General features: G+C 42.8%; 1 protein-coding gene across 2 annotated transcripts in view; it reads right to left on the bottom strand.

Moving 5' to 3' along the window:
• Positions 1-19,753, bottom strand: part of anapc1 (anaphase promoting complex subunit 1) — a 46,881-nt gene extending 27,128 nt beyond the window's left edge. For both annotated transcript variants that reach the window (XM_070977947.1, XM_070977949.1), the window contains exons 1-25: positions 19,585-19,753; positions 18,308-18,547; positions 17,799-17,963; positions 17,460-17,502; positions 17,265-17,362; positions 16,159-16,241; positions 15,862-15,935; positions 15,590-15,735; positions 15,351-15,508; positions 15,120-15,248; positions 14,740-14,958; positions 14,442-14,537; positions 14,051-14,141; positions 12,361-12,426; positions 12,118-12,255; positions 11,881-12,024; positions 9,872-9,932; positions 7,655-7,710; positions 7,279-7,410; positions 7,108-7,182; positions 5,956-6,078; positions 5,429-5,598; positions 4,120-4,211; positions 3,409-3,557; positions 499-577 (exon numbers count right to left, since the gene is read on the bottom strand). In XM_070977947.1, the coding sequence (XP_070834048.1) occupies positions 499-577; positions 3,409-3,557; positions 4,120-4,211; positions 5,429-5,598; positions 5,956-6,078; positions 7,108-7,182; positions 7,279-7,410; positions 7,655-7,710; positions 9,872-9,932; positions 11,881-12,024; positions 12,118-12,255; positions 12,361-12,426; positions 14,051-14,141; positions 14,442-14,537; positions 14,740-14,958; positions 15,120-15,248; positions 15,351-15,508; positions 15,590-15,735; positions 15,862-15,935; positions 16,159-16,241; positions 17,265-17,362; positions 17,460-17,502; positions 17,799-17,963; positions 18,308-18,523 (2,803 nt within the window). In that variant the 5' untranslated portion in view covers positions 18,524-18,547; positions 19,585-19,753. The remainder of the gene's footprint in view (positions 1-498; positions 578-3,408; positions 3,558-4,119; positions 4,212-5,428; positions 5,599-5,955; positions 6,079-7,107; positions 7,183-7,278; positions 7,411-7,654; positions 7,711-9,871; positions 9,933-11,880; positions 12,025-12,117; positions 12,256-12,360; positions 12,427-14,050; positions 14,142-14,441; positions 14,538-14,739; positions 14,959-15,119; positions 15,249-15,350; positions 15,509-15,589; positions 15,736-15,861; positions 15,936-16,158; positions 16,242-17,264; positions 17,363-17,459; positions 17,503-17,798; positions 17,964-18,307; positions 18,548-19,584) is intronic.
• Between the last annotated feature and the right edge of the window lie 7,868 nt (positions 19,754-27,621).

Below are 27,621 nucleotides of genomic sequence, written 5' to 3'. Positions count from 1 at the left end.
GTAAAAAATGTCAACATGCAACTGGGAAAAAAAAATAAAAACACGCGCTCTCGCATCGCCCACGAAGTCAATGACCGATTCTGCGTCAGAGGAAAAGCAGCTGATCAAATAGCGACTGCTGTCACCTCAGCACTGCATTGTGTTTTTGTCCAAGCGAAAACAAACAGTGGAAATCAGGTGACATGCAAACCACCTTTCTGGCACTGGAGCAGGGAACTGTGGGATTGGCAGGTAATAAGGGCTGCGTGTCAATAAACGTTCACATGTACACAAACAGTGAAAGGGTTCATTCAGGAGCAGACACAGGCAATCAAAGACAAGGGAAATGATCTATGAGGCTGGCCACACACACACACACACACACACACACACACACACACACACACACACACACACACACACACACACACACACACACACACACACACGCACACACACACACACACACACACACACACACAAACACACACACACACAAACAAACACAAACACACACACCTGCAGACAGCTTGATCAGGTACTTTGATGCATCTGTGGAAGTAGCATTTTCATCTCCAGCGATGTAGAGAGCGTAACTCTGAGGAACAAGAGACACAAACCGAGAAAGCAACAAACAGAACAGGCATCATTTGTCCATAGTTCAAGCCTTGACGAGAGTGACATCAAAATGACTTTTAGATTAAGTTTACATGAAAATCTCCATTGTGATGTTTACATTTTTTAAAGAAAACAAGAATTCAGAATAACATTGCTGCAGCTGAGGCCTTTATGTGTTCAGTTTGGGCGTGAAAATTGAATAAATTAAACTTTCATTATATCCACTTTTAAATGAAGACAAGTTCACTCCATTTCTTTTGGAGATGCTGAAATGATGAAAAGCAGGTACATTTAAAAAAAAACAAACATCTGAATTGGATCTTAAGGTGAATCAAAAACTAAACATCTGGCAGAGTGAGACCGAGGAGTCTAGCTGAGAAGAAAAAATATTTAAATCACGGTGAAACATTTCTATTAAAAATAAAATAACTGTTCCTACTGCAGATCCTGGCAAACACATCCGTCTCAGCATAAACCAGCATATTTTTAGGAGCTGGTAACCAAAGCATGAACACACTGAACCCGTTCACACGCTGAACACGCACACACAGAAGTGATTAAACACTGTGTGTCAGTCTGCAGAACATGGATATTGGCTGACCGACCTGCGCCACCTATAGGCACATAAAGGAACAGCAGCAGCAGCTAAAAACTGCAGGAGCAGAGATATTAATGTGCGCCTTCTACAGCGACTAAATTCAGCCTTTGGTCCTTAAAAATGTAAACATTTACATATCTGATGTTCATGGTAGAGCTGAAGGCAGAACCGTTAGCTATGGGGCTGCAGCGTTAGGCCACTCTTAGTTTGGCTCTTCGATTAGACTAATCCAAACCAGACAGAATCACAAGAATAAAGAATACTTATTTTATGCCTGAAAAGTTAGCCACCCTATCTCCAAGCTAACTCTGAAGTAAGATCCAGATGATGTTTCCATGGTAACAATCAGAGACACCAGCGACGAGTGGCACCAAATAGCAAAAAAGAGGAAAATGTGGCTCATAATGTTTGGCTGAGGGGGAAGGGAGAGAGATTTCAGAGAGCGCAGTCTCCTGTCACCTCAAATAATACAAGTACTGAAGACTTTAAAGGAAGTTAATTAAGTGTTTTTCTTGCAAAAAGGAAGTTATCACTGTATTGACAGGTATGATTCCAGAGAATAATTTGCAGTGAGAAACATGGTGTCCTCACTTAGAGACGATTTCTCCAGAGGACTAAGCTTCATCACATGGTGCAACAACAATCACATGAAACAATCAGCAAACCAACGAGCGTCCAGCAGGGCTTCAAATATGGACGCTGCTGCAAAGAAGCCACAAGCTGTAAAACGTGGACGCTTCACACACATGTTCAAGCCGGCGGCACAGACGGTCTTCACAGTCAGCACGGTTTCAAGCTGGACGCCCGAGATTACAGTCAACCTGCCCTTCTGCTCCAGAGTTATCACGTTAAAAAACAGGCAGAAGGGTGAACATTATCACATCACAGTGAAGATGACCTTTGACCTTTTGGATATGAAATGCCATCAGTTCATCCTCTGAGACATTTGTGTGGAATTTTGTCATAATTAGCAAATTAATTTTTGATTTATGGCCAAAGGGTCACAGTGACCTTTGACCACCAAATCAGCTCATACTTGAGTCCGAGTGGATGTTTGTGTCAGATGTAATGAAATTCCCTCCAGGTGTTCCCGAGCGAATGAATGGGACAAACGGGCTGATGGACAAACCGAAAACATAATGCCTCCAGCCACAGCTGCCGCAGGCACAAGGGTTTAATAAACTGCCCTTAAAAAGAGGAACAGAGGTCACAAAAAACATCCCAACGACACTTAACAGAATATTTAGCTAACAAGGCTACAAACTGTCCAAATCAGCACCTCTGACACCAAAAGCTTCACCATATTTGTCTTCACCGGCGAGCTACTTTAATGATTAACAAGATGTTGTCCGCGCCCTCCGCCATGTCTGTATGTGACATATCATTTCAAGCCAGGCTGGTTGCAGACCTCTGAATCACTGCCCACGTCAGCGACTTGTTAAGCTATTTAAATAGAATGAAGTGAAACGAAATGGCAATTAAGTCTGATGCATACACACGACACGTGCATGTACACATCTCCAGCTGTACCGTGGCGTGATTGCTCTTTATGTTCAGAACGAGAAGCACAGACATGCTACGCAAATAGATTATCTGACTGTGTCTCAGTCAAAGCTGAACTCTCTACCCTCACGGTCTCACCAGAAAGCCTGCGAGTGGGTGGAAAATCAAGTTTAAAAAGACCAGAACCTCATCAAAGCCAAGCACAAAACACACTGTTAGACATCACAAAGACCCTCTAAAGACCGTACAGCTTCCTGAATGCGCTCTTATGAAGACTCAAGCTGCACGATTTCAGTTACAGCAGCAGTTCCTCCCTGTGATGTAGAACAAAACGTAAAAATATACCGACTGTGTGAGGTCCCAATTTGAGGATCTTTGTATGATTGGAGCGAAGGAAAATAAGGCCTGTTCTCTCTTGTAGTGTGTTATATTTACTCCGATTTCTCCACTAAAGAAAATAAAGATCTGAACTGAAGCTGAAGTCACAGCAGCTGGAAAATCATCTATTCAGTCTTTTTATCATGTATCCAAATGATAACTAATGATATCTGGGAGCAGCTGGTGCGACCCTGTAAAGAGGCTGGACTGGTTTGTCATCACCTTGGCCTCCTTTGAAGCCCAGTCATCTAACATGTGCTCCATCGAGCTGACTCTCTACTGTCACCTATAAAGACAAAAAAATAAAGGGAAACATATAGCTTCGGCCGTACCAGAACCAGCAGCCTGGTCCTCTGACAGATGCCCGGCAGGTAGGGGAAAGGCGGGACCTCCTCCCCTCTCAGGCAGCAACAGAGCCAGCCGAGCACACAGGGAGGCTCCGGCCTCAGGTATGACGGACGCTGCATCTGACCAAACACGGCTGGGGAGGGAGAGAAAGATGGAGAAGGACAAAAGAAGAGGAGATAGGAAGAGAGGGAGGAGAAGGAGCAATCGAGGGTGTTCAGAGACAGAGGCCTTCGTACTATTAAGGAAATACCACCTTAAGAGGTCAGTCAGCAAAGTCTACATGTGTGCATTTACATCAGAATTTCAATTCATGTCATGTTTATGTCGTTTCATCCCTCCACAGCAAACCATCAATGACATGAGGCGAATACTAATTACATATAAAGATGGACAAAATAACAGAAACACTCTAAAATACCAGCAGCTCTGCAAGCACAATGTTTTTGTTGACAGGCATCCTAAAACTGCTTTAAATAAAGATGAATGCTGACAGGCACAAGACATTTCCTGTTATTCTGCTCAAACTGTCCTATCCTAATTTAAGAGTTTTACTGCAAGAGACCTGAGACACAGCAAGGAACCCTATGGACTGAAGGACTGGCCTTTATCAGCAGCAGCTTCCTGTCCTCTCTTTCCTACCACAACATGTCTTGTCTGTTTCCGGACTCATTATTAGACCATCGAATGGGTCTTACCCTGGTCTATAAGGCAGCTCTCGTTGAAGCCGCTAATTAATGAAGGGTAGTCTCTCCAGTAGAGATCCACGTAGTCTTCCAACTGGAGGTCTCTGCAAAAAAAAAAACAATTGCATTAATATTCCTGCACAGGAATGACTCCACACACATGAACGCATCACATGCATAAGACATCTACAGCATAAGACAGTCAGTTAGCATTACTTAACACCTCCACAGTAAAGAGTAAAGAGCTTCTCCACAGCTTCTCCTCAGCTCAACACCAAATTACTGCAGGACATTGAATCCAACTTAAAAGTGGTTCCACATTCTCAAAGAGTCTCTGTGGCATTTAACTTGTTCAAAGCAGTAATTAAAACACATTTAAGTAACAGCCATGAGTCATTACCATTCTGCTTAGCATCGGATAATCAATAGCTTTTAATCTCAGCACTGAGACCCGACTCTCGTACAATTTTCAGCTGTGTGCGTGCATATGTGTGCATGTGTGTTATACACTGGGAAACAGCAATTGAAGTCCTTTATCCCTTCTGCTTTCAATGGCCTCACACCCTCTCATGCTTCTGTCCGTGCAGCCTCATTACATTGAGCATCTATTTACATTTTTTTGACAGGACAGTCTGCAAACTGAAGCTCTGACATCGACGGGTCACATCCCATCAATCTGATTTTCCCTGCATTTACTTTTATGTTCTACTTGGTTGTTGCTTGCTCTTTAAATACGTTATCATAAAATGGTAATGCAGGATGTGTGCAGAGGATCAAAACCAGATAAAAAAATGCCTTATGAAAACAATCGAATCATCCTTTTAGCCTTAACCAGTTATCCTGATGAAGCAGAAAGAGTAAAAATTTGCACCACACTTCATAACAGCCCACATACTAACCAGCACAGGCCAATTACTGTGAAGAGCACTTCACTCTCCCACTCCACCTATTGTGACCGTCACTGTCACCAATCACAGCCGTCACTTGACAGCCTGTTGAAGTTTGTTGCTCCGTAAACATCACTAAAGGCCTTGATTATACACACTCTTTCACTGAAAACAATGGCATGTTGTTCTTCTCATGGTGAGAGTTAAATGCAGCTGGGTAAAAAAGTCCAGCAGGTTTGTGTTTCGTTTTGTTTTTGCTGCGATAAAAACGGCCAAGTCTCTTCAACAATTCTCGCTTCTTTCTGGTGTTTCATGTTCATTCGGTTCAACATGAACAGTCCTCATATCTGTTTATGAATACAATCTGCTCATCTGGCCAGAGAGAGATAAACCACACACAAACAGACACACACATGCACACAGGCGGTGGTTACCTGGCCAGCTGCTGCAGCAGGCAGACCAGTGATGACGCTCTTGCTCTCTGCAGCTCATCCAGCTGCAGCTCCTGATAGAGCAGATGGAGGACGTAGAACAGAGCAGGAATATGAGGGAAGAGAGGAGCGGAACTGTCCAACTTCAGAGACGGACTGGAGGGAGAAGACGCCTAAGACAGAGGAGGACAGAGAGGAAAAACAACGTAAGTTAGAATAAGGCAAAGAACTGGTTATGAAACAGTCTCAGTTTAATACTGATGCCTCTATATGACCCACGTAAATAAAAGAGACAAATATCGAGATAATTTCTATGCAGCTTTTCGTAAAAAGCAGGTCTGATTCCTAAATCCAGTAAATAAATGTTTGCATCCAGGGAGATGCATCTGAATCTAGGAAACATTAAGTTTTATTCATTTATTTATGAAGTGCAGCATAAACGCCGTGGTCTGACCCAAATTTGCAGAACAAGGAAACTACATCACTACAACATGCAATAGATATCAATGCAGCCAGAGTGAGTTACTTACAGAGGACAGGCCCTCAGTTTCTGCGATGAGAGTATTGTTGGAGCCACTGGAGTCCACTGGACCACAGAGAGGCTGGGAATTCATCTGACGGTGGTAATGAGATCCCAACAAGTAGTCCCAGTCCTGCAGAGAGAGGAGACAAGAGAGAAAAGCCAGTAAGAGGTGTGTTCTCTCACCAGTCAGTGTTTTAGATATATGAGCGTATACTGACAGATAAATAAAACCCTCAGCGTGTTGTCCAAGACTGCAGTTTAGATGGAGAGAGGCAGCATGTATTAAGGGCAAAAGAATGGAAAAACAGACACTGCAGTGAATCATGTATGTATTAAACTGTATTTCATGTCTATTTTGTGTATTAATTGTGGCTGCAAAAGCATCACCACATCTGCACAGGCAGCACGAGACTGAGCTGTGAAACATCTGGAGGTCACAGGCTGACAGGGTCAACAGCGTGCTTCAGTTTAATGTGGCTCACGCAGTTCCTCAGGTCAAACACACGTATATATCCACGCACACGCACGCACGCACCCTAAGCCTCAAGCTGATTGACATTTGACAGTCATGTTTTGCTCTGATGTTAACACACACAAGCACAGATTACTGGAGTATTTTTAAAAAGAGTGTCAGTGTGTGTGTGTGTGTGTGTGTGTGTGTGTGTGTGTGTGTGTGTGTGTGTGTGTGTGTGTGTATGCTATTTTCTCCATTAAGTCACACAGTTATTTCAGACATACATTCAAAGTGTCCCAAAGTTACCCTGTGTCCAAATGTTTGGGCGGCATTTTCTTTTGACTCTCAGGAAATTAGAAAAGCTGAACGTCTTCTCTGAATCGTCCCACAAGAACAGGACTGCCACATGTGTTTCAGTGTCTGTACAAACTGTATATTTTCAATATAGCATTACATATTAAATTTTCTATCAAAATTAAAAGTCTTACTTTTGATGCTATAATAAATATTTTCATTATTTTGAATGTGTTAAAAGCATCTAAATATAACAGATGAGATAATGAAAAATAAATGAATGAGAAATATTTCCTGGTCTGTCTGTAGAAATCAGTATTAAAATCTCATTGCTTCTCCAAACGCTTTACTTTTCTAAGTTCTCTTAAACTAGACATCAAAGACATCACAGATCAGACGTTGGTCACACACCTCGTCAGAGCCTCCATCAGAGGGACGAGCCTTCTTGGCCGCGATCACGGGAGACAGAGGCACTTCAAAATGCAGCTGGGAAAAGAGGGCGAGGTCAACACGTGACAAACGGTCATCAAAGTTAAAATTAGGTCTCGTCGGTTCAGAAGAGAAAACACACAGCTCACTCACGTTTCGTGTCCAGGTGAGGCGCTCAGTGTTGTAGCCCATCAGTGTCATAAAGCAGGTGACAAACAGGTTCCACTCTGCATGAGCACTGGGACCACCGGGGGCATTGTAGATGTTATACCACTTCACCAAAACCTGCATGACAACAGTTTTTACAGAATTTATCTAATTAGCCAGCTGAAAATGAAAAACGATGCAGGCTTAATATGATGGAAGACAGAACGTCTGGTCATATGTGTGTACAGGTTACCTATAAAATAACTATATTAGCATGTCGTTACAGACCAATAAATAATCAAATGCCAGCATAATCTAGGTTTGTCCACACGTGTCTGATGTGAACCACTTTTTTCCAGAATTAAACATCATTTCGACAAACCTTCATGGCAGCTTCTTTGGGCAGAATGAAACGAATGGCCTGAAGGCATTTCCTCACTGAAAGAAAGCAGAAGAGAAATGGCTCAATCAACATTTTTCTCTTAATATGTACTAACACCACTGGTTTCAGTCATCTTACAGTTGATTTCCCATTAAGTTTATTTCATAATGTAAGTAATTTATCAAATACTGGATAGTGTTTTCTGATGAGGCTTCTCCTTAACGTCAGGAAACAAAAAAGGAAATGAATAAAGAACCATCATTACAACAGTAATTAGTGTTAATGTGTCTCCTAACAACTCTGACCAATCACATTCCTAATCAACATCACCATGCCATCTTAATTGGACATCCAGGGTGGGAAAGGTCAGGGAAGAGGTGGATAAATGCCATTTCATTAGAGGGAGAAAGCTTCGTCTGTAGGATCGATTACTAAATAATGGGGAGCAACGCACGGCAGAGATATAAAGGCAGAGACACACAAGGCAGGCAGAGTCATACACACACCGTAATGATGCTGAAGGCTTAAAAAAAATGCAAGATTTAACAAAAGCTAGAGGAGATTGAGAAATTTGCAAGTTCATGGTCAGAGCAGATTGTTAAGGTCTGACCCAGGGAGCCATTCATGTTAAAAACAGATCCAGTGGAGGAAAATGAAATATGTTTCAAGGTGGTCATCAGCTAGTTTTTTCTAAGGAGACACAAAACCAGACTGAAAATAAATATGTGAATCAGTTAGATAATGATCCAACAGGACATGATTAGTGAAGAGATATTTAGATTTTGTTAAAAGTGTTTTAGATTGCAATTTGACAAGGTGGCGAAAACCAAATCTGTTCATGTTGAAAATGATCAAAATTGGAACCTTTAAAATTCATGAAGCAACTTTAACATCAGTCTGATGAGGCACATGTAAGAGGTAACCGTGTATAAGTACACATGGATTTTTGTACTCTACATTCAGACTTAGGGCGCATTCACAGCTGCCTTGTTTGGTTCGAACCAAACCAAAAAAAACGTTGGTGCGGACCTTTTGGGCAAGTGTGAATACAAACCATCGAACTCTGGTGTGGACCAAACAGCCGGACCGAGACCCAGCCGGAGAGGCACGCTTGGTCCAACCCAGTCCTAAAAATTAAATGCCTTCTTGGACGCAACAGGCTCCCATTGCTGCGGGCATTATTGGAAATGTTGTTTTGATTAGCACGGTAACTCCAAAGATTAGCAGCACGTTAACAGACCATCCAGTTAAAATGAGTCGTGGCTCAACATGGAGCAAAGAGGAGACGAAATGTCTTCTGGAGATTTGGGCAGACGACAACATAAAAAGTATGCTCGACATTGTGCCAAACGCCTCTGATGCTCCAAAGGTTCTGCAAACATTTATAACTGTATGAAACAAATCAATACAAGCACAACGAGTGCAACACGCTGAATACGCCCTTAGAAACACAAACCTTAGCTTAGCTTACAAAAGGTGTTATTGACTGGAGGAACGGGCAGGTTGTGATTCCCACACACGCATTTCCCCACTGAATTCATCTACGCACATAAGCCCTGCAGCAAGTCTTTACATCTGCTGAAAGGTTCATTTTAATTGTCTATATGTCCAGCAAATTTCCAAAGGGAGATGATAAAGATCTGAGTTAAGTCATGTTAATTTATAGTCCAAATTTCACTTGCATGTTTGCCACAGATAATTAAGAGGAAAGATGGATCGAAAGACTGAAAAAAATGGCATGGAAACAAGAAAATATCTTTTCCTGTGCGTCAACTCTCTCAGAGTTAGACACAGAAACTTCAATGATGTAGCGGCTTTGCCATTATCACTGGGATGCTGTGTGTGTGTGTGTGTGTGTGTGTGTGTGTGTGTGTGTGTGTGTGTGTGCGTGTGTCTTGTAATGGCATCCTCAATGCATCAAGATTAGACGTCACTGTGTAACAACGTAGGGCAGCTCTCAAACCTAATTTCCAGGACCTAACTGCTCTGACTCAGCCATCTGTGTGTGTGTCAGTGTGTGTGCATGTGTATGTGTCTCATTTTAAAGTACACATTTCAACAACAGAAAGGATTACAGCTCGAGAACAGCTGCAATACTTTGTCCCACATGTATCTGTGCGCACAGTATGTTGGATTTCTGCATCCTTCTCAAAGATATGCATTTGTGTGTGTGTGTGTGTGTGTGTGTGTGTGTGTGTGTGTGTGTGTGTGTCTCACCGAGCTCTGAGGTCGCAATCTCTGGGACAGAAATCCTCAGCATTGTGCCGCTGCTCAGTTCCTAGAGAAGGAATGTGCACAATTCAAATTAAACACAAGACAAATATCTAATATTAATAATCAATAACATATGTTTACAGTATATTACTACATTAAAGGACCAGTGTGTAGGATTTAGCGGCATCTAGTGGTGAGGTTGCAGACTGCAGCCAGCTGGAGAGCCCTTGCATCACCCTCCCACAGTGGCCGTGAAACTGAAAAAAGATGAAAAACACTCTCTAAGTTTGTCCTTTTCGGGCTACCGTAGAAACTTGGTGGGCTTAGCGAAAGAGGACCTGCTCCTACTGTAGATATACAGCTTATTCTAAGTAATGGAAACAAATCAATTCTTGTTTTCAGGTATTTATGCACTATTGAAACATAATTATGAATACTGTGTTCAACTTCTGTCAATAGATCCCTTAAATCCTGCACACTGGTCCCCATGATGACTCTGCTCTATACACAAGTGTCTCAGCAAGCCCTGACAGTGAGACACAGCATGCACAAGTACCAACACTCTGAAGCTGAAGCAGCTAAATGGAATTCAGCCATAAATAATCTTATTATTTACACCCGTGCTTTTCCTATACTGACATGTTCAAACGTCTGCTGAAAAAAAAGGTCTGTTGTCGACCACAACGGACCTTTTATTGCAGCAAACATCCTGCATAATAGAAAAATAAATTGGTGTGTCCAATGATTTGTTGTCTCCAAGTAAACCAGACACCGACGAGCACAAACTGCTGCTGCTGCTGCTCTTCGTATCAGATTAAAGCACCACAATCAGTAACGTCACAGCAGGTTAACTGACTGGTGTCTTTCTGGTCGACGGTCACTGCGCGGTAAAGTGACCAACAACCACTTGTTTTTGAAGTTGTCCTTTCACTCGAAATATTTCAAGCATCTATTTCTAAGAATAAAATTAAGGCAACATGGCAATTAGAAATCCAATCCATCCATAAAAATAATGAAATTAAATAAAAAGCGTTCAGATTAATTTTGCACGAAACAGAGAAACATTTTCCACATCTTAAACCTGAATTATCCCCATTCACAACATGACAACATTCAGCATCATTTCAGAGCACTGCTGAGCTGATCAGAGAATAAACCGTCTACCTGACAACACACAGAGAGCAGCTGGTGCTTTGAAAACCCCATCGAGCTGCATTAGCAAACAATTAGTCTTCAGACTGACGCGTCAAGGGGTCAGTGGGAAAATCAATGAACGGAGGCAAAGTGTCAAAAAGCAGCAGCCTGCAGACACTGTTTGCAGTTTTACACAGGCTGCTTTCTGTCGACGTGTGCGTGAGAGACACACACATTCCCTCTCCAGGACGGTCTGTACCGAGTCTGACAGTCTGACAGGACTGAGCCAGGAAGCAGAAACACACACACACACACACACACACACACACACACACACACACACACACACACACACACACACACACACACACACACACACACACACACACACACACACACACACACACACACACACACACACACACACACACACACACACACACACACACTCAGCACTTTAAAAATTAACATCACACACACCAGAACAGCAGCCTCTCAGTCCCAATGATGTGAGTTTTCTGGAGAACAGTCAAGCCTGGAAAACATTCCTAATGAATCTAACCTGATGCACCAGATGCTTTCTTACACAGAACCATCAGGGAAGTCGTCCGTGGAAACTGGCAGCTGATTGGATGAGCCTTCTGTCCATTATTATCCATCACAGGCTAACTTCAAACAGTCAGCTCAACAAACCATGTGACTTCATAGGAAAGTGAAACTCTTGCCAAAGAGTAAAAACATCTTTTCCATTCCGCTCTGACAGAACTAATGCTACAACAACCTTGATGCTAACTTCTTTAGGAGCCGCCATTGGTGTTTTCAGTTCTCACAGTCGGCTGATTGGTCCAAACGAGCACAGGACACACACACAAACCTACCAGAGTGACCCTGTTGCAGACGGGGTCCCGCAAGGCGTGGATGTAGGGTGTGGCTTGCTGGAAAGTGCAATCGTCCAAAAATGAAGCTTCGTGGTATTTTATGTTCGGACCCCTCAGCTCTGTCACTGGTGAGGGCATGGCAGCCTGGAGGAGGGGGGAGGAAACAGAAAAAGTAGACAGATTATCTTCCTCTGTGAAAACTGGTTCTCATTCTCAGACAGTGGAAGATGGTGGTACCTCGTCCAGTCTTTGCAGGTGCCTACCGCCAGCGTTAGCCGGCGTGCTAACGTTCTCCACCGGCGTGCTGCGGTGAGGGAGGTGGTTGGTCAGGCTGAAGGTGGGCGACAGGAGGCCGGGGACAAACACCTTACTGACCTAGAGGGACAACCAAGACAGGACGGACCCGAAAGGTCACCTGTAATTGTTACACACAGTATGTCACAGTATGTCACGCTGCTGTGATGGACTCATCTGTCTTACCCTGGTGATTCCTGTGTAGAGGACCAGACTGCCACAGGCCTCCAGAACCAGCATGGCGTCTATGTTCTGAGGACCAAAGTTTTATTGTCACAAACATGTAAAGTCACAACAGCCACAAATAACAATTTAATTGTTTACAACGTCAACAATTATTTTCTCATTTAATTGTTTTTGGCTGATCAATATTTACACCCTCGAAGCTACAACTAGTGAGCTTTTCATGCACGCATCATCAATCAACAATCAGAATTACTGTAGATTAACTTTCTGTACATCTGCTTTCAAGTTTTCTGCTCTAAAAGTCACGTTTCTTTCACCTGTCCTTTGCATCTCCATTTAGCAAACTGATTTTTGATGTTATGTTGCTAAATTTGTGTCTTTAAAACACAATCAGGTAAAATGCTCCATGATTAAAGGGAAGCTGATCACTGCTCCGAGGTCAGTTCCCACAAACCTACACACCACCTTAATCCTTTCAACAGGCGTCAACAGAAACAAAGACCGTCTGTATTATAATTATGGACTGTTCTGTTTTTAGCGCTGCTCTTCGTTTTGTTGCACGACTTTATTTGTTTTGAGAGTAGAAGCTTGTAACGTACGAAGATGATTTGTATTCAGTTTAATATCTGTGATTAGCCTCAAGGTGCTTCAGTCACAGATGCGATTAGCCGTCAAGGTTAAAACATTGTGGAATAAATCTTACATGTTCGATGTGTTCATTTAAGACACGCACACATATTAAGACCTGGTATTCCCGTCTTCTTTTCCAGTTCAGGATCAATACTGTGTGTTCGGCCTGCTCGATCACGGCAAAAATAATTATTTTGGTCATTATTGAGATCCCGATTATTTAACATGATGACTCATGGACTTTAGAAACACCACGCATGTCTTTTTAATATTGGACTTGCTTGAAAATGAAACATAATTTAATTGGAAAATAAATTAAAAACAAACACAATATGTATAATATGTACGTGGGCTCTTAAGGCGAGGCGAAAGTCAATTCAATAAAACAACTACAACATACAACCTAATCAAATGCAAATCCTCTCCAGATAAATTAAAAAGTCATTTAAAAGCTCTTCACTTTGTTGAAATCCACCATCCAATATGAAAAAGAAATACCAAATTTCAAACTATAATCACTGTGTTGCACAGTACAGCTGATCAATGAGGAGCCGTCATTCACGCTGACTGGATGAATTTCTGGTCTGATGGTGATATTTAATGAAGTCCTCTGGCGCAGAGATTGAGCTCAACTATATACACACACATTGGTTTCTATAAGTAATGGGAGCACGCAAAGACCTAATTATATCAGACGGAAGGCGTAAACATCCGGATGCATTAAAGAGGATACAGTAAGGCCTCCTACACAATGTTCACAACTTCACACTTCCCACACAATGATTTGATGTTAAATAAATATGTTGCTGATGCTACAGCGCAAAGATGAGATCCATGCTGATAGCACAAATACAAGGACAGTGAGAGCAGAGGAGTCTGATCATGTTCTACATGCAACCAGCACAGATGTTTCCCGTCAGCTATCACAATTTTCAGTGGTGGAAGCGTCAAACAAACCCAGAAATAATTGAACATCACCGTTTAATTCTTCATGCAGCAATTACGCTAATGAAAAGGCATGAAATGTTTACAGGTTTAAAGCCAAAGTGCCGTCACCCACCTGCAGGGGCTCTGCGTCTTTGGCAGGGATGGTCGTGACAGAGGCGAAGATGAGCTGAGACGAATCATTGCTCTCAATGAACTTGACACACCTGTCGAATCAATGAAGAAGATGTTTAACTTGCCATTAAAGATGCAACTCAATCAGGTCGAGAAAGTGATGATGAAGAGACATAAAGAGCAACAGAGGGAGTTACATTTGATCCATTTCTGAGTGGTTTGTCTGCTGTTCAATGAGTGATCAATGTTTCCTTAAGGACTGTTTGTAAGCCCTCAGGTGGAGATCATCTGACAGATTCCCAGGCTTTTCATGCCCCCCGTGACTGCATAATATAAACTATGTGTGTGCTAATGGAGCCTGTATCAAAGATCCAGTGTGTATGTTTGCTGACCTGAGCTGTTGGTGAGATTCCACCAGGAAACAGAGGTAGCGGTTCTCACAGAGGTCGGAGGTCAGGAACACTTTAGACGCCTGGCTGCTCATCTCTCTGCAAAAAGGGGAAGAGTCCTCTAAAGCTCAGGTGCTGAAAGGAGCTAGAAAGCTAAGTAACCTTGCAATACTGAAGATACCAGAATAAAGGATATCAATCAGAAGAGAAAGCTGAAATCGTATTAAAATAAACTCAATAATCCATCCTCAGTAACTAGCGCTCGTTGACGTCAATTAATGTGTACAGTCCTGGTAATCACCTGTGACCGCCAGCTGTGACCGTCTCGCTCCACAGCTGCTCCATGCAGAGGTCGGGTACGATGGGCTCCATCTCCGGCACCAGCACGGTCTCGTTGACCGTGCTGTTGGGAGAGGGTAACGAGCCGTGGTGCCCCCTGGGGGACAGGCTGTGGAAAGACGCGTTGAATCGAGCCGCACCTGAGAAGGACGGGGTGGCCATGCCTGGAGAGTGGGCGCGGCTGGGATAGAAGAGGAGAAAAAGAGAAGGTTTTTGTACATGAGTCACACTGCGCAGAAGTGTTTTGATGAATTACTTTACAGCATTGCTCTCTGACTTTGAAAACATCATGTATTTTATTGATTTCCATCTGTCTCAGATGTGTTTCCTGGATTTGCTCACCTGAGGGCGGCCATGTTGGATATACTTGGGGAATGAACACGGGAGTGTAATCCTGGAGAGGACGTCATCCTGCTCTGGTGGCTGTGCAGAACGCTGTAGTGGAGAGGAGAGCCGGTGCCGACAGCACAGCTACAAACGTGCAGAAACACGAGGAGGCAATCAGACAACAGCAGGGCAGCATGGAAACACGGCGTTATGCAACATAAAAACATGTATGGTCTCTTTCATTACCTTGTTCCAGCTGCAGGACCAAGCCCGGCCGCCCCACTGCCACCAGGCGAGTCCAGGCGGGAGATATTACGCAGGTGAGAGGTCAGGAAACCCGACGCCATCAGACCCATAGGTGTGCCAACGGGATCTGCCGTACACCTCAGCACTGAAGAATGCTCCTGACAGCGGGAAGAGGCTGGAGGTTAGGGACAGGTAGACTCGCTGTGTTTGTCTGTATGCGTGTCTGTGTGATCACTCACATCAGGTGTGACCTTGCGCAGCGCCCAGACGGAGTGTATTCCCTTCACAGTGTCATAGGAGACAACTACAGAGGGCTGACAGCAGCTGAACACTATCTTCATGGTGGGGTCAGATGCATACTGCACATGGGAGCCTTCAAACACACCTTGGAACACACACGCAGAGAATCTGGTCAAAATACGGCAAATATTCAGAGAAGAACAAGAGAGTCAGAGGGAGAGGGAACGTGTGTGTGTGTGTGTGTGTGTGTGTGTGTGTGTGTGTGTGGTACCTGCAGGTTTACACACTACTGGTGCGATCTCGTCTAGAGGATGCAGCATGCTGAACACCGTGGGCAGAGGTTCCCTGTAGAGAAAAAGAGCTCAGTGCCTCAGTTACCTGCCCAATAACAATGGTTTGCATGCATGTGTGTGAGTGAGTGTGTGTGAAGTGGAGGCCGTCAACCGTAGAAACAATTGTTCAGCTTTTGAGCTTTTTGTGTGTGACTGCATCACTTCAGATGGATGTTTGCTTGTTGCCATGAGCTTGTGTATGCACATGCATGTGAGTGTGCGGTGTTAGTGCGTACCCGGGGGCGCTGATTTGTGTGTCAGTCGCTGTGTTTTTTCGTTCTAACAAAAGTCCAAACTTGGTCGCCCAGACATTTGAGACCTGGAGAAGACACAGTCACAGACAGGGGAGACGTTTTTAACTTTTTTTGTTTTCAATGGTGTATAATCACCTGAAAATAAATGTTATTTTTTTCACAGCAGGAAAAGTGCTTTCCTCTGAGCAGCCCCCAAACACTGTTTCTGCAATGTAGTGGTAAAAACACATCCCTGAATCAAATTACATCTTGTTGCTGTGCAACAGACTCATGAGAGCAGTACACACGCACAGAGAAAAAACCCTAAAATACACATGTGCATGTTCACACAGGCACAAATACATCTGCACTATCAAAAACATTTCTGCACATGAACTAACACACACACTCATTGTAGTTCAGTATCTGCACAAACACAAGCAGGGATGTTTCTGTCTCTCACACACACACACAAACAAACAAACATACACACGCACGCACGCACACACACACAAACAAACATACACACGCACGCACGCACACACACGCGCGCGCGCACACACACAAACATACGCACGCACACGCACACGCACACACACACACACACACACACACACACACACACACACACACACACACACACACACACACACACACACACACACACACACACACACACACACACACACACACACAGATATTGATGGGGTTCATTCCCATTGTCAGCAATCCAAAATTTCCAGTATGATTGGTTAGCCAGACAACAGTCCAGCCCTGGAGAACATCACAAACATGACTAACGCATGCACAAACACACACGCAAATGAACACAAGACACATCCATCATTCATCAAGAAAAGAAACAGCTGTGGACTTTTTACTCAGAGGAACATAAAAGTCTCTGAGCATGACTGTTTGATCACTACCACTGATGTGATACAAATTTAGGAAGTCATACAGCGGGACTCTAAGTTTTCTGTTCACCGAAGCAAATCAAAGTGACAAGAGAGGAAAACAAATCAAAGGTTGGTTAATCAGCTAGCTCTTTAAGTCTTGACTTCCTGTGGTAAACAGGAAGTCTCCCCACCAGTGGCATCTCTCCCGCTCACCTGGAAAGGCAGTGGTGAGATGAAATCCTTCCCAGTCACAGTGTGAACATTGATGCAGCTACTCTGGACAATGCACACTGTCTGCTCTAGTTCTTCCTCTGCAAAAAAAACATCAAACATATCATTCTTATGAACTTCTCTTTGAACTGTAATTTAAACAAAAAGATAACTTAAAGGCTTTTAATGATCAAGTACCATCTTTCTTGTTCTGAGGAACAGCAAAGTTACACCATAAGGCCTGCAGACAGAATAAAAGACAGTGTCAATTGCTAGAAATTGTTTTCTTAAAAGAAAAAAAATATAAATCAACATGAATTTCCACTGTATACTGGTCCACACAAAAAGACACCTTGACACGAAACCTGAGCCTCATTCACAAACTGCTACTTTCGAATCTAATTCAAGATGATTGAAATGTAACTGACACCTTTATTTACCATCTAAAATGTCCAGTGAGTCTCAGAAATACTTATGGTAAATTTTCCCGACAGCACAAGAAGGAGAACAGTTTAAAAACAGCACTCAGTAACCGACCTGCTGCACGGGGCTGTCAACGGTGAAGGCCTTGTACACGTTGGAGGCTTGTGGCCGACTGCCCTGGCTCCAGACGACCACAGTTCCTGCTGTGTAGAGCTCCTCTTCAAACTCCATATCCTGCTCCCTGACTCCCATGCAGCCTTTCCTAAGCTGCCAGCATTCCTGCCAATCAAAACATATCCATTCGGTGAACATGACAAGGAATTCATCAAAAATACAAACTGTACTCTAAAGTTACGTTAGGTGTTACTTTTATGAGTAAAGAAGTGCTGCAACACTGTTTTTACAGGAGACAAAGATTTTCAGTGTCATCCAAGAAACACAGATAAAAGCAATAACACACCTAGTAAAGAAAAAAAAAATCACAGTGGAATTTCAAAATATTCTTTTGCTGCATTTTTCTCCTTGTGCACTACTGCTGCTTTGCACTTCTTAAACTGAAGTGCTTATATAGGTGGAATATTAGCACCATTGTGTGAAAGCCATGTAATGCCATGCAATCTCACTCTCTCTCTCTCCTGCAGACTGACTTCCTGCAGGGACCCCACCAGGCCGGCGGCGCCGTCTGACGACCATAGCTCGGAGGCGGGCTGGAGCTCTCTGAGCTGCAGGTTGAAGGCATTTGGATGGTTCCTGCAGTGCTCGCGGCCAAACGGGACAAACGACTGCAATTCCCCTGCGGCGATCATCGTGGCTGTCTCTTCATACACGACTTCCGACATGAGTTCCAGATATCAGCATTATTTCTGGGTGAAAAAGGGGGTGAGGAAGACGGAAAAAATGTTTACAAATGAGGAAGAATTTTTTTTCATTTTCTGGCCACAGCACAATCTGATGGGTTTAAAATACTAGACACTGTTACTGTTGTGCATGTAGATAAGATTACTTAGAATGCAACAGGATTGCTGAGGCAAAGAGGGGAGGACCTTCTGTGCCATAAAACAAATCTAGAGACATGTCAATAGCTTGTGTTGTAAAAACATCAAATTTCATAAATGAAGTAACTTTACTGCATGGAAATGAAGTGTGGAGCTCGAGTACAAGAGTCAAAAAAGGGATAAACACCCAAATGCACTACAGCCCATATGAGCGCATAAGAACCATATTTTTCACCAAAGCAATATTAAACACAGTGGACAAACTTTCCACCCATCATCAAATGATCACGAGTGGATGGCAGAGGCTGAAAGACAGCAGGGAAGCAGTGATGTATCTTGTGCCAACAGTAGCACAGACAAGAAGGTAAAACTGAAATTTAAAAAGAGCCCAACTCACAAAGACAGCCATTAATTCATTTCCATTGAGCATTATGAGCAGATTCGAATAACGTCCATATAACTAGCTAAGGTAGCTAAGATAACAGTCTGAAACCGGGCTTTAAGTTAGCTAGCTGTAACGTTCTGCATCACAGCTTTTCATGACACTGTTAGAAGCCACCATGCAACATGAAATACATAACTTTTCAACATAATTTTCAATGTTATTGCTCTTGTGACATGCTGTTGACAGAGATACTATATGCTAGCAGCTAGCAGGGAGTTTTCAACTCAAAAATTGTCCCAAAACAAAACTCAGTACTTGACAGCCGATATGATGCTGTTAGTTATATAGATAAACATTTTAGCTCGCTGTGACTGAGAGGCTAGCTATTAAGTCGTCTTTAGCATTAGCACGCTAACTAAACTCCCGTAGAGTACCGTTGCTTTCACTGGTTCGATTAGCACGCTAGCTAACATTAGCTCCAGCTAGCTTCGACTTTGCGTGGAAACATTTAGCCGCTAACCTGATAATAAGGAATAGTCCGGCTCTTATCGCGGAGTCCTTTTCTTTCCTTTGTGTGATCCTTGCTCGAGCACAACGTCGTCAACGGTGCCAACATTAAAACAACTCGGATCAGGTGCCAAACTGTGGCTTGGCTACAGAAGGTTTTCAAATGAGCGCGGACATCTTTGCTGTCCCGACAGCCTCTTCCTCACCAGTCAGCCAATCAGCGGAGGAGAAGACGGGAGGCCGGAGCTGATAGGATGCCTTCGTCAGGGCATCGTCCAGAAGCTCCAAAATCACCCCCTGTGCACTCCCCATCCCCTTCTGTCAGGGGGTGAGGAGAGGTTGGGGCTCTAAGAGGAAGATCAGGAGAACTGTGTTTGACACTGTCAAAACAAACATCTGCTTCTGATGATGTGCAAAAGATTACAGAAGTCACATGTGTATGCCCCCAAATATGCATGTCATGAGTACATGTTGGTACAGTGATTCAGTGGGTACTCTGTGCTGTCTTACTGTGGATTCAAAGAAAAACCTCATTCATTTACATTACCATTGACAGGGGTAGTTCAATTGTATTATTATAATCTGTACATAATGTTCATATACATAGTTGATTTTCTATTCTATATTCTGCATATTTTACTATCTTGACCCTTCTGTGCCACTGTTGTTGCTTTTTGTAATACTTGCTGGCTGTAACAACTTCATTTCCCTGGTGTGGGATCAATAAAGTTGTATCTTATCAAATACGATTAGCTTTCTTTCTTTCTTTCTTTCTTTCTTTCTTTCTTTCTTTCTTTCTTTCTTTCTTTCTTTCTTTCTTTCTTTCTTTTCTTAACATGTGCATCCTGCATATTATAATTAATTAGACTTTCGGCTAACAGGCTGGTTACAGCAGATATAAATTAAATTATGTAAGCTTACTTTTAATAAACTATGTTGATGAAATGAATATAAACTACCAAATGATGTAACTCCTGACAATAGGTCTGATGCACATGTCAAACAGCGAAGTTAACTTGACTTTCAGACTTGATAACATGGTTAAATGTGGAGGATATGAATAAATGTTGCAGAGAGGATCACTGTCACCCTAATTAAGAATAAACAAGCTGATATTTGTATGAGGAAGTGATGAGTAATTACCAGCGTCTGTTCAAAGTCACACGAAGATTCAGACTCAGACAACAATGATCAACTATTTTATGTTCTATTTGTATGTTAGATTATCTTTTTATTCTGTTTTATTTGCTTATTTTCTCATTTGTAGGATTTTTTATGTTCATTAAGATATTTGAAAAAATGCTGGCTTTGTTTAAAAAATGCAGTGAGCTATTTACATCATTGCTTTAACTAGTATGTACAATAATTAATTAGTGTATGTACATGAACCTCCCATTACTAAATTTATCCAATGCAGCAAGGTTCCTCTAAATATCATCGGGTCATGTCCTGTATAACAGGATAAAGTGGTTGACAGCAGACAAATGGACAGATGGCACACTGTGCTGCATCATGTAACTCCTTCTGCATCTAAGAAATCAAATTCAGCAAAAGGTGGTCATGACAAATTATACCTGAGTGGAAAATCAGGAGTTTGGGCCGTACAGGTGCTGATGGATGTGATGGATGTCACACAGCAGCACGGTACGATCTGACTGAGTTAACTCTCCCTGGCGATACCAGCGGAGCTCCCAGGGTGGTGAGTGTGAGTCAGACAGAAGGAGAGATCAATAAAGAGAGAGTGAAAATGCTTTATCTCTTAAATCTAAAGGGAAACGTTAAAGAGAAGAGGCAGAAAACACGAAAAGGGAAAGTTTGTCTTCACAGGTGTGGCTCAAAACAAATCATTACTGTTATTATTTTTCCACACTATTGCATTCATTACTCCCCCTCTGACTCACCCTTGTTACCTTTTCTCCACCGTCTACCCTCTACGTCTCGATATTTCAAAATGGATTTGGGGATTGAGGGTGGCACCAGTTTCTGGCTGCACCTGTCTTTGAAGAGCAGCAGTACATCTTGATTTCAGGCAAAAACTTTTATTCGAAATTCAAATTGATGTATGAAAAGATTCAAATAGTTTAAGCTGAAGCAGGTGGAGGAACTCTTATATTTTTCTGATCTCAACATACAGTAGAAAAATAAGCATTGTTTTCCTGTGGTTCAGTACTTGTTCTGAGAAATTATTTGTTGTGTTCATAAAAATAATTTTGTTGTCATTTTAGGAAAAGAAGCTTGTCATGACAAGATCATAAAGTAAATGCTCTTCTTTAGGTATTTGCTGCACAGAGGACTTTTTCATTGAACATCATGCTAGACCCGTTGGCCTAATGGATAAGGCATCAGCCTCCTGAGCCTCCTCATGCTGCCTTTCGACAAGAAAATAATCTTTCACAGTACTTTTACAGTACTGTATCTCAACAACTTACAGCCACGACAAACACCTCATTACACTCATTCAGCTGCAGCAGGTTGGCTGCTCGAGGTGAGGTCATCCTGTAATAACAGGCGCTCGGATTTCATTACTGCAGGGCTGCTAAAGCATCCACAAGAAACAACCGTGTGCGTTGACGCACTGCAGCCGACCGGCGAGGGACGGTGATAGAGTCGCACTCTGGTGGCAGCATTCATACTTTGGAAAGAAATGGCTTCAATTTGAAGTGGACAGTGAAAGAAGAGTCTGCACAGAGATGATGCTCTCATGGGGACGTTTGCGATGCACTGCACTGAAATGCAGCCTGTAAATAATCCATCACATCCCGTCAACACATCCTACTGAAATTACAGTTTTTCACGATTGTTAACACACAAAAATCTAAACTTTGGCACAATTTGCACAACCTTAACTTCACGTACTATTCGCTCGACCCGAATTGTCACTACTTCACACTCCCTTATGACTCCCCTAGACTCTGACTTTCCTTCTTTACACTCTGACGCCAATTGCACATCACCTTGTTGTATAAACACTATGCATAATGTGCAGTTGTTGCACACACACACCTCTCATGTAAAAGCTCAAAGCTTCAACCTACAACACACTCTGCACATTAACTTGTTGTCAAAACACTACACACAATGTTCTGTTGTTACACACACTTCTCATGTGACAACTCAGTGGTATCAACCTACAACACACAAGTGTTCAAAACTCAACAAATTCAGGTCTGGCGAGCAATTAGCAATCAGGACTGCAGCATATAAGTGCCTTGAGCCTCCTCCTCTGTGTTTGGTGAACAATGGAGAACCTTGAAGAGAGCAACCAGAGAAGGAGAAGTCTAAGAGTGAGAGGAGGAGGAGGAGAGCAAGGAGAAGGAGAAAGAGGACAAGGAGGGGAGGAGAGAGGAGAAGGAGGGCATGGAGGAGGAGAGAGAAGAGGAGGACATGGAGGAGGACAAAGAAGAGGAGGAGGAAGACAGAGAGGAGTAGAAGGAGCAGGAGAACAGAGAGGAGCAGGAGGAGGACAGAGAGGAGCAGGAGGAGGACAGAGAGGAGCAGGAGAAGGACAGAGAGGAGCAGGAGAAGGACAGTGAGGAGCAGGAAGACAGAGAGGTGCAGGAGGAGGAGGACAGATTGGAGCATGAGGAGCAGGAGGACAGAGAGGAGCAGGAGGACAGAGAGGAGCAGGAGAAGGACAGAGAGGAGCAGGAGGACAGAGAGGAGCAGGAGGAGGAGGACAGAGAGGAGGAGGAGTAAAAAGAAGGAGAACCATTATATCAAATGAGATTCGGGCCACTGTGATAGACCATGTGCTGAACCATGGTTTGAGCATGAGGGAGGCTGGCTTGAGGGTCCAGCCCAATCTCAGCCGATTCACAGTTGGTGCCATCATAAGAACATTCAGGATGGAGAACAGGTACTAGTTTATACTTTACTATAAATCTATTTGTCTTGTGTACTGTAAAACAATACAGCATTTGTGTACTATGTATTTGTGTACTGTATACATTGTGTACTGTATATACTGTGTACTGTAATACAATACTGCATTTCAATATAATACAGTGTGCTCACAGTAGTTATATTTTGCAGGACCGAAAGACAACCTCACAGTGGGTGAAAAAGACGTGTTTTCACACCAGAGCAGGAGACCCTAATTGTGAACATGGTTCGTGAAAACAATGCAATTACCCTAAGACAAATTAAACAGAAGATCCTAGCAGATAATGCAGCTTTTAATACGATCCAGAATGTCAGCCTGTCCACACTGGACCGTGTCCTCAAGAGGAATTCATTAGCTATGAAACAGGTCTACAGGGTCCCGTTCGAAAGAAACACAGACCATGTGAAGGAGCTACGGCGCGACTTTGTGCTTGTAAGTCCCATACATTACAGTAAGCACTGACATACAGGTAATGTAGCCTACCTGTGATGTACAGCAATATTTTTTTTTCCTTTTCTACAGTGTCTTTTGACCTCTCTGTCCATACAGTAACTTGCATTCTCTCTGTTTTTGTTTCAGCGAATCCAGGAGCTTGATACGGCGAATGAACTATATGAATATATTTTCATAGATGAGGCTGGGTTTAATCTGGTCAAGAGAAGGCGCAGGGGAAGAATTATCATAGGTCAGCGGGCCATTGTTGGGGTCCCCGGTCAGCGTGGTGGGAACATAACCATGTGTGCAGCAATAAATCACCATGGTGTCCTGCACCGCCATGTACATCTTGGTGCCTATAACACAGACTCGCTGCTGGCCTTCCTTGATGACCTCCATGAACAACTTGTTCCACCAGATCACACTGATGATCCACAAAGAATTAATTATGTTGTCATCTGGGACAATGTGAGTTTCCACCGGGCTCTGCTTGTACATCAGTGGTTCCAGGCCCACCCACATTTTACGGTGTTATTCCTCCCGCCGTACTCTCCATTCCTCAACCCCATAGAGGAGTTCTTCTCTGCTTGGAGGTGGAAGGTGTATGAGTGAAACCCCCAGACCCAGGTCCCACTCGTCCTGGCCATGTAGGAAGCCTGTGGTGACGTCAGCCTCGAGTCCATTCAGGGATTCATGCGCCACTCAAGGCGGTTCTTCCAGAGATGTCTAGATAGGGAGAACATCGCCTGTGATGTGGACGAGGCCCTCTGGCCTGACAGAAACCGAAGGCATGATGATGCTTGATCATGATGATTCCTCAATCATGTACAATAAAAAAACATTTTTGGCTGCATATTTGTGTGCTGTTTTAAGTTTGTTTTCTGAAAAAAGTAGGCTACACTGAGTCATATTTACAAAAGGAGAAATATCTTATTTTCCAGAGTCATTGTCATTCATATGGTGTGTTCCATTTTACAATAGTGTTTTCAATTTTGCACTACAATGTGCTGTAAATGCTTGGTAGTGTGCAGCAAAAGCTTAGTTGTGTGTGCTCAATGAATGGTATGTGTCATTGGAAAATACGACTGTGTGTAGCAAATGAAAACATGAGTTCCATTTTGTGAACACAATGTAGAGATTTGATGGCAAGAGTCTTCTTGCAAAGGGAGTGTCAGGTTCAGCATTTTGTGTGTGCAGTTTTCAGTTTTGTGTGTGCAGTATTGAGAAAGCCGTTATTGTATTGAGAAACGTGTGTTGACAATCGTGAAAAACTGTAGTGGTGGTGTTATGTTGAGGTGGTTCCAGTCCTGTGCGCTTCAGTTCAGACTTTCAATTCATAAATTCAGTTCTAGTCCCTCTATTGTACAATTAGAATGAAAAAAAAAAAAAAGCTAAATAACAACAACTGAGTAAAAGTAACAAGGTAGAAAAACTACATTTGCAAAAGGAAATATGTAGAAAAAGTACTCAGATCTTGTACTTAAACTAAAAGTTATCACATAAATGCAGTGCAGTAAAAAGCACAATAATATAAAATGTACTGGAAGTATGAACTTCCTCAAAATAGGTATAAGTACCTCAGAACGGTACAGCAGACAATACTTGAGTAAATGTACTTAGTTACTTTCCACGACTGCATTCAAACAGGAAAAGATCTCCCTCCATCATCTTCAGGTGACCCTGCATGGTGAGTAGCAGGGCACCAACTAAATGGAATGCAGCCATTATTATGTTTTTACTGTTTGATGAGTTCAAATGTCTGCTGGGGAAAAGGTGAGTGTGAGCGAGGATTTTACTGCAGTCACACATCTCTCACGCTCAGAGCGATAGATAGATAGATAGATAGATAGATAGATAGATAGATAGATAGATAGATAGATAGATAGATAGATAGATAGATAGATAGATAGATAGATATCACCCCATGTCAGATTACTTTGCTTTCCCGAACACAGAGAGCAACGTAATCTGATTGGTCCCCATGAGAGTCCGACCCGAGTGCATCATTTGTAGGTTCTTGCTGGTTAATGAGAGCTATGATGGAAATGTAACTGTGTGTGTGTGTTCTTGTGTGTGTATGAGGGTGTGCTGCGCTAATTAAAGTCTTGGGATGGCATTGCAGTACGTAATGTCTGCCATGGGGCTGAATCCAGGCCAAATGTATTTATGTGTTTAGTTAATTTAGGATGCAATGAAGAGCTCTGGTGGTCTAATTGATCTGTACAGGAGGCCGCACACCAAAACATGGCCTCCATTAAAGGGACCTCCAGGGACCCGGCTCTGATGAGTGTGTAGAGTGTGTGTGTGTACGTGTGTAAGGAAGTAAAAGATATGAGTTTCTACTTGTGTGTGTTGCTGTGTTTGTGTGAAACCAAATATAGTGGAAAGCTCACCTGTCTGCTTGTGTATTTCTGCTTGTGTATGTATCATAATTCACTGGATGAATTATGAATATCTGACAAACTGCTAGCAAAAGGTAGTTGTTATTTTGTTTTCACATAAATGCAGCAAATCTGTAGCATAACAAAAGAAGCTAATTTAGACATTTTCTATGGTGGGACCACAAGGTCACTGAGCTTTAGAGAGCTTTGAACCGAGCCACGCTATCTGTTTCCCACTGTTTCCAGTCTTTATGCTAAGCTAGGCTAACCGCAGGCTGAATCCTGCTCCATGTTTAACCTGATGTGAGATCGATATCAATCTTCGCTGTTTAAGATTGAAAAGAAAGTGAATGGGTATATTTTCCAAAATGGTGACTTATTATTTTGACTTCACTTGGTTTTCAAAGCTAACAAATACAAAGTTAAGTCTTATTTTCCTTCAACATAACCACAGTCGTCACTTGCCAAAACTTGCTTGGCAGCTAAAATGGCGAAACTGGCGCATATGTCCAGTAAACGCTATTATCCAGTCCATCGGGGAGGAAGTTTTGTGCACACGATTTGTGTCGTAATCACGTCATTTGCATTACAGCATTAACGCTGCTCATTTCCCATATTCCATCCGGCTGTGTTGACCTATCGTCTCCATTTTCAGCTCTGAACGCAGCCGGTCTCCTGCTGCAGTAAACCAGGTTTAGCCATCATGGGAGTTTAGCTGTAATTTATCAGGCTAATCTCCTCTGGTTGTGGACTGCAATCCATCACTAAATCCAGCTGGGTCCGCAGTGAGCCAGGAGGAGAGGAGTCTTCCCACATGGGAGATGGAAACCTGCTTGACAGCGGCACCTATGACGACATTTCAGATGAGTGTAAAGGCCTGTCATTTGTCTGTGGAGGGATGTCATGATACTGTCAAACAAACACTGTTAGCATTACTTCCCCCCACCAATGCAGTGATGCCTATTGATATTTGTCTCTTAAACTTCTTTTAACTGTATTTCTAAGCATAAATTTACATGTAAAAACAATGTTGCATTTAAGATTGAAATACAGAATTTTTTGTCATTTTGTGCCAATAAGCTTCCATATTTTTCACGCTGTTATTCCCTTTTTTGCACAAAGGTGGCAGTGTTTTTCATCTTTTTTTACTCATTTTTCTGTGAATAACTTAAATTTGCAGGATCTTGCAGCCTCTGTAGTGGTATTTTCTCTCGGGTGCCTTCTCACTGACGGCCTTGTGCAGTTTGGACTCATGGCTTTAACTGTCATATTATTATTATTGTTCTCTCTGTAAAGGCATGCGCTTCCTGTCCAGGGAAAACCACGTATCTCCAAATGCATTGATTGTAAA

The sequence above is a fragment of the Chaetodon trifascialis genome, chromosome 13 (genome assembly GCF_039877785.1).
Source record: "Chaetodon trifascialis isolate fChaTrf1 chromosome 13, fChaTrf1.hap1, whole genome shotgun sequence".
NCBI classification, from domain to species: Eukaryota; Metazoa; Chordata; class Actinopteri; order Chaetodontiformes; family Chaetodontidae; genus Chaetodon; species Chaetodon trifascialis.
Note: the sequence above shows the minus strand (reverse complement) of the source record. Positions and strands in the feature narration are given on the sequence as shown.